The 8,160-nt window shown below is 39.3% G+C and overlaps 1 protein-coding gene across 1 annotated transcript in view; it reads right to left on the bottom strand.

The window, feature by feature from the left end:
* LOC110315218 (vomeronasal type-2 receptor 26-like) overlaps nt 1-1,055 on the bottom strand; it is an 11,404-nt gene extending 10,349 nt beyond the window's left edge. Inside the window, exon 1 of the mRNA XM_021189328.1 lies at nt 771-1,055. Coding sequence (XP_021044987.1) covers nt 771-1,055 — 285 coding nt within the window. The remainder of the gene's footprint in view (nt 1-770) is intronic.
* Nucleotides 1,056-8,160: the final 7,105 nt, after the last annotated feature.

Here is an 8,160-nt window from a genome sequence, read left to right as displayed (position 1 = left end):
TTTTTTTTTTTTTTTTTTTTTTTTTTTTTTTGGTATATTGTCTTAACACAAAGCATCTGGTTGGACCTAACATCTGGTTGCCTCATGTGTAGGGATTAGGCTCAATAGAACTGAAGCAGATGGTCTTTCCAGGATGTGCAACAAAACAGAAGATATTCACTTATGTTTAGATTGCAGAAAAGCAATGATCATTTTTATGTACAAATATGTCCCATGAAGCACACATTACTAATTGGAAACAAAATATATTTTAATAGAAATATTGGGGCAAACTTAAAGTAAAAATAATTCATTGTTTCTCAGAAGCTCAAATTTTTATAACTATCAATAATATATTGCTGTTTTCTCTGTATGCATGATTGTGTGCATATGTGTTTCTGCTGCTCTTGGAGGACAGAAGAGGGAGTCACATTATTGGAAATGGAGTTACAGTTTGGACATAAGCCACTTGTAGCCAGTGCTCTTCAACTCTGAGCCATCTCTCCTGTCCCTGAAATTAAAATTTAACTGAGTCTTATCATGCAGCCATACAAGTTGGAAAACAAGTTCTTTTAAATAATAAAAAAGACATTTTCTCAGTTTTCTGGTCAATGCATGGGGATAATGTTTCTCTCTAAACTGGTAATACATGGAAGAGAGAACCATGTTGGACATGGAGAATATTCAGGGAAGCTGGCTCCTCAGCAGAGCTGCTCACTGCTGTGACTATCACCATCATCATTAAGGGACTGCACCACATTCACTAAAGAATAAGGCTTTGTGCAACTCACCTGGGGAAACTTGTACAGCCCCAGAAGTCTGGCCATGGAGACAGACAGGGATGACCTTGTATCCCCAACCAAGGCAGCCTGAGGAGAGCCATGCTGGCATGTGTAGTTGGGAATGGGCTCCTCTTGCCCTGTGAGAAAGCTCATTGTCTCATAGAGGGCTCCATGCACTGAGTCCCCAGAGTTTCGAATGGAGAAGCCCAGTGTCAAATTGGGCAACAAGTGAGCACTCCTATTAATCTCCTCAATGGCAAAGACGAAACTCTGGGCCACCCGGTAGCCCCACATGGAGACACTGAGGGAAAGAGTAATACACATTTATCACTCATTGTGTGGTAAATGCAACAAGAATGAACACTGTGACTCAAGTGATCTGAGTAAAAATGTACATCTCCTCAAACACTTGTACAAAGATGTGCACATGAACATATTCCGGAAGAGTCAAAGGGGAACCAGAGGGAAGGCAGAGACAGTAATCAAGGGAAAGTTTCAGACGACAGGAGGGACATTTGAAGATCTATTTTATAAACTGGGATTGGTGGCCCACTGGTTTAATCCACCACTCAAGAGACAGTGGTAGGCAGAGGTAGGTTAAAAAAAATCTAAAAAAAAATTAAAACATACATACAATCAACACCAAAATTACTCAATAAGTCACATGTATATATGCTTATATATTTATTCACATGTATTTATTCAACAATAATAATTAAATAATAAAATGCCATATTTGAAAGAGAGGGTGCATATTGGAGGTATTTAAGGAAGGAGAGAAGGATGCATATATGGGAGGATATTTGAGACAGGATCTCTATATAGCCTTCAATGATCAGGAACTAGGATATACATTGACCTCAGCTGCTTGAGTTCTGGAATTAAAGACAAGTGCCACCATATCCAACTGATGTTGTTACATTTTAAAGTTTTTTTTAATGTACCTTTGTTATGTATTGAAGAGAGTAGATTTGTTTTGTTTTGAGTCTGAGTCTCCATATCACTCAGTATGACCTCAAATACACTATATGGCCAAGAATGACCTTGAATTTCTTTTATGTGTATATGTATATGCATGCATGTATAAGCTAGAGGTCAACTTCTACAACCTTCTTCAACCATGCTCTGTGTGTGTGTGTGTGTGTGTGTGTGTGTGTGTGTGTGTGTGTTTCCCTGTATAGTGTAAAGGCTGATGCTATAGCAGGATATCTTTTTCAATTGCATCTCCACCCTTTAAAGTCATTATTGTGTGCACATATGTTTTTATAGACCCACACATGCTGCAACACATGGAGGTCAGCAAAAAAGGTTCTGAGTCAGTTCTCTTCCTCCACCTTTATGTGGGTGCCAGGAAGAGTTCATTCAGGTCATGTATCAGGCTTGAATGCCAAGTACATTACCCCATGAGCCTTCTCACTGCCCCTCTCCACCTTACTTCTTGTGACAAGTTACCTCACTAAACCCAAACTTCATCTATTCAGCTAGGCTGCTGGCCAGCTTTTCCAATCTTTTGGAATCTGCCTATCTCACTTTTCCTACCCACGGTTACAGATGCTCAGCATGATAGGCATTCATGTGGCTACTGCAATTTTAATCTCAGGTCTTCATGTTTATATAGCCAATACTCCAGCCACTCAGGCATTTCTGCAGCCCTTAAGCCCTTACTCCTCATTCTCCAGTCTCTACCTCCCAGGTTAGAAGTTAAATGTTTGGAGGAGCATATGTGTGCAAATGGTGGATTTGTTGGTGAGAGAGTAAGATCAGAAATTCAGGGTCATCTTTGAATACCAAGTGATCTGGAAGCAACATGAGACTCTGAGTAAAAATAACAAGCAAAAGGAGTACAATAGATTGGAACCATAAGGGCTAATGACTGATAAAAAAAATCTATTCAATACACATTTATTCATTTAACAAATACAACTGCCTAGACACTATTTTAAGAAGCAAAGATATAAAAGGATCAAGAATCCACATGTGACCTGTGGCATTCATACATTTCAGCCAGTACATGAGCACCTAGATATCAGTCTGAACTAAATAAGAAAGATGGAGAGATGAGATGTAAAAGGAGAGCAACAGAGCTACTGCATGTACACAGAGAAAGGACGTGGCCATATAGCTGGGGTTCTGAGAATCAACTCTTATCCAAGGTTTCACACAACCTTATAAAGCTACTTCTGGATTTCAGAGACTCCTACCCATCATATAGCGCTTACCTTGAAGTCTGCAGCACAGGTGGTGGGGCAGTGAAACTAGACAGGATACCATCAGAAAAGTGAAAGATAGAGAAGCTGCCACCCACAATTACATCTCCAGGACGGTCAAAGCGAGGACTCTGCCTTGGAATTATCCAGACTCTTGGTCCAGAAAGGGCAGACCCAGAGAGGCATCCAAAGAGAACAGGAAGGAGCATACACAGCCACATGCCTGCTAGAAGCCAAAGAGTCAATGACAGGACAGCCCCAATTGGGGAATTAGCTAACACTGAAGGAGGCTTTTATCTGGGAGATTGCCTTTGATCAAGGGCCTAAGGCTAAGACCACACTGGGAACTCTAGGCTTTCAGGATGTGTGGAGAATATTGATCATGAGGTGAGGTGATAGAGGTGGGTGGCTACTAAATCCCAGAACCATTAAAAGTTGTATCTCTTTCTCTTGAGGTTTCCTAGCCTCTCTTTAACCAAGATCATAGCTCTGGGCAACGTCTGCCAATTACAGGAAGAATGGCAATGGGCCTGACAGACTTCTGGGGAATGTGCAAGCCCAAGAGCAGCTGTGGCCAGGGTGTTCAGGGCATTGTTTTAGAGAAAAGTCACATGTGGATACAAGAAGCAAATATCCCAGTAGCAGATGTGAAATGTGTCTAGCACATATTTCATATACTATACCTACTGTGTTACCTCCACAAATCACAAGGCTGGCAAGATTATTCAGTTTAAAAGAATTACTTGCTGTACAAACCTGATGATGTATGTTTGATCCTAAAACACTCATATATAGGTAGGAAAAGAGAAAGAATTCTACAAAAGTGTCCTCTGATTCCATATGTAGTCATAAAGTGCACATGTGTAATACACATACACACTTCATACATACACAGTAGATAAATTTTATGTTAATAAAAAATACAAAAGTCATTACAAATGGTATGAATAATTTCTAACATAACAGTAATCCCAATCATTTGTAAAGTTAAAAATAGAGTAAAAAATATGGCTCAGCACCTTAGCAAGTAAAGGCACCATTTGCTAAGCTTGAGGACCCCAGATAAATCCATAATTCCCACTGAATATAACAGAGAACTCAGTTCTGCAACCTCTAGCCTCCATATATATGCTGTTGTACTTGCATATTCACAAAATTCAGATGCAAACACAGAAGGTGCAGTGGAATTTTCCCCTAATAAATAAACAAGAAACCAATCACTGGGTGAGAAGGAGGCATGACTTCTGGGTCAGAGAGAGGAAGAGGGAATGCAGGAGAAAGGAACTTCCGTTCTTATTGGGGAGAGCATGGAGGCACAATGTAGAAAGCCAGAGGCTGTCTGCTCAAGTGGCAGATGCACCGGGATCCACCACTGGAGGATTTCCAACATAGAATAGCTTAGGATGCTAGTTCTACACTCAGCAATTGTGTTATCCGTGCTTTTAAAGTAAGATTGTATGATGTTTTCCTTCACACAGTGATTCACTGAGTTCCAGAGGACAGTAATAGTGTCAGGGCATATCTGTGCGAGAGTCCACCCCAGTGAGACAGGTGTGGCAACAGCCATCCGTGGGAACTTAGCAAGCCAGGTGGAGAGCGCAACTTCCGAAGCTCTGGAGAGGCATGAGTGAGACAGGCCCTGGCTAAAAGGAAAGAATGCAGTCTTGGCCTGTCTGTTGGACTGGAGACAGACTGAGGCCACTGGCCAGTGCTGAGCCAGCATTAGTGTGGGTTGCTTTGTTAATACTCCATGCAACAAGAAGGAGCACATATAAACACACCAGTCTATCTATCAGTAAATATAAAATTTAAGAAAATAAAATATATCAGTAATAACTCCAATTCACTGATATTTAAGCCTATATTTATTTAACATTCATCATCAAGCCCTGAATGCTGAGCCCTCTGGGCCAAGCCAAGCTGCTCTGAGCAGCCTGCTATCCTGGGGTTGGGGGACCCTATTCTCCTGCAATGGAGGCTCTCCACACCTTCATTGGACCTGGGACTCCTGAACCATATAGGTTAGCTTCCATTCACCCACTCATCTTTCCAGATCTTGAGCCCTCTATGGAAAGCCAAGCTGCCCTCAGGAGCCACCTAGCCCAGGTGGACCTCCATACTCCTGACATTTGTACACCCATTTTCATTACCCCTCCAGCTCCTGAACCAAGCAGACCTGCAGGTCCAGAACCATAAAGACCTAGATATCCAGATCATACAGCCCAAGGACATCCATCAGAGTCCTGCCATACCAGGACCATCTAAGTATACCCACTCACCAATACCTACTACAACAAGAATACACAGGGACCAAAACCATCCAGATGGCTAAAGACCCTCAAAAGAACATAATCTACAACAGACAAGGCAATATGACCCCTCCAAAGCACAGCTACACCACTAGAACAAGCCCTGGATATCCTAAGACAACCAAAACACAAGAAAATGACCTGAAATCCAATCTTATAATGATGATAGAGTCCCTTGGAGAGGAAATTAACAAATCCCTTAAAGAAATATAGAAAACTACGATCAAACAAAGAGAGGTCTTTAAAGAGAAAACAAATTAATTCCTTAAAGACATACAGGAAAATACAATTAAACAAATGAAGGAAATAAATGAAACTGTGTAAGACCTGAAAGTGGAAACAGAGGCAATAAAGAAGATAACTCAGTGAATCCTAAAAATGGAAAACCTAGGGAAGAGAATAGGAACAACAAATGTAATAGAATACCTGAGATGGAAGAGAAAGTCTCCGAGATAGACAATACAATAGAAGAAATAGATACATCAGCAAAAGAAAATGTTAAATCTAAAAAATTCCTGACACTAAACATCAAGGGAAATCAGGGATACCATGAAAACACCTAACCTTTGACTAATAGGAACAGACAATGAAAAGTCCCAGCTCCAAGACCCAGAAAATATTCTTAACAAAAATCATAGAAGAAAACTTTCACAACCTAAAGAAAAAGATGCCTATAAACATACAAGAAGCTTATAGAATCCAAAATAGACTGGACTAGAAAAGAAAATCCTTCAACCACATGATAATAAAAATGCAAAATCTACAGAGACAACAAAGAATACTGAAAGTGGCAAGGGGAAAAGGCCAGGTAATATACAAAGGCAGATCTATCATAATTACACATGACTCCTCAACAGAGACTCTAAAAGCTAGAAAGGCTTGGACAGATACCTTGCAACCTCTTTAAAAAAAAAAAAAAAAAAAAAACAGGTGCCAACCTAGACTATTATACCCAGCAAAACTCTCAATCACTACAGAGGGAGAAAACAGGATATTTCAAGAAAAATCCAAATTCAAACAATATCTATACACAAATCCAGCTCTATAAATAATACTAGCAGGAAAACCTCAACCCAACCCAAGAATAACCACATCTGGAAAAAATAAATTCCATTCCAGCAAACAGAAGGAAAGCACACAACACACACACCACCACCACCACCACTACCACTACCACCACCACCACCACCACCACCACCACCACCACCACCACCACCATCAAAATAACAGGAAATAACAATCGGTGGTCATCAATATCTGTCAACATCAGTATACTCAATTCCCCAATAAAAAGGCATAGGCTAACAAGATGCAAAAACAGGATCTATCATTCTGATGCATACAAGAAACATACCTTAGCAATGAAAATATACATTATCTCAGAGTAAACGACTGGATAAAAAGCATTCCAAGCAAATGGATCCAAAAAGGAAGATGGAGCCCTCTACTATCTAATAAAATAGACTTTCAACCAAAATTAATCAAAAGACACAGGGAAGGACACTTCATATTCATCAAAGGAAAAATCTACCATGATGATATCTCAATTCTGAACATCTATGCCCCAAACACATGAGCGCCCAAATGTCTAAAAAAAATATTGCTAAAGTTTAAATCTTACATCAAACCCCATACATTTATAGTGGGAGACTTCAATGCACACTATAACCAACCTACAAGTCATCCAGACAAAAACTAAACAGAGAAATAATGAAACTAACACACATCATGAATCAAATGGACCTAACAGACATCTATAGAGTATTGCACCCAAACACACAAGACTATACTACCTTCACAGCACATCAAGGATCCTTCTCCAAAACTGACCATACAGTCTGTCACAAAACAAGCCTCAACAGATACAGGAGAACTGAAATAACACCTTGTATCTTAGCATACCATTGTGGATTAAAGCTGGTCTTCAACAAAAGCAGAAACACCAGAAAGAATATATAGTCATGGAAATTGAACAACTCTCTACTCAATGATCTCTGGAACAGGGAAGTAATAAGGAAATTAAGGACTTTCTAGAATTCAATAAAAATTAAGGCACAACATACCCAATTTTATAGAACACAATGAAGACAGTGCTAAGAAGTTCATAGCACCATCTCCATAAAGAAATTAAAGAGAGGCCCCTTGATCTTGCAAACTTTATATGCCCCATACAGGGAAACACCAGGGCCAAGAAGTGAGAGTGAGTGGGCAGGGGAACAGGGCAGGGGGAGGGTATAGGGGACTTTCAGGATAGCCTTTGAAATGTAAATGAAGAAAATATCTAATAAAATAATTTTTTTAAAAAAGGAAATTAGAAAGTTCTCATACCAGAAATTTCAAAGTATACCTGAAAGCTCTAGGGAAAAAAGAAGCAAGCATACCAAAGAGGAGTAGAAGGCAGGAAATAATCAAAATCAGAGCTAGAATTAATCAGCTAGAAACAAATAAAACAATACAAAGAATCAAGAAAATAAAGAGCTGGTTCTTTGAGAAAATCAACAAGATAAACAAAGCCTTAGCCAAACTAACTAAAAGATAGAGAAACAGTATTCAAATACACAAAATCAGAAATGAAAAAGGAGATGTAAAACAAAAGACTCTGAGGAAATTCAAAGTATCATTAAGTCTTGCTTCAAAAGGCTGCACTCCATAAAACTGGAAAATCATAACAAAACTGATGATTTTCTAGACAGATACAACTTACCAAACTTAAATCAAGATCAGGTAAACTACTTAAACAGCCCTATAACACCTAAAGAAATAGAATCAATAATCAAAAGTCTCCCAACAAAAACAAACTCAAAGCNAAATGGTTTTAGTGCAGAATTCTACCAAACTTTCAAAGAAGAGCTAATACCAATATTCCTCAAACAAGTCCACAAA

The sequence above is a fragment of the Mus pahari genome, unplaced genomic scaffold (assembly GCF_900095145.1).
Source record: "Mus pahari unplaced genomic scaffold, PAHARI_EIJ_v1.1 scaffold_9802_1, whole genome shotgun sequence".
NCBI lineage: Eukaryota > Metazoa > Chordata > Mammalia > Rodentia > Muridae > Mus > Mus pahari.
Note: the sequence above shows the minus strand (reverse complement) of the source record. Positions and strands in the feature narration are given on the sequence as shown.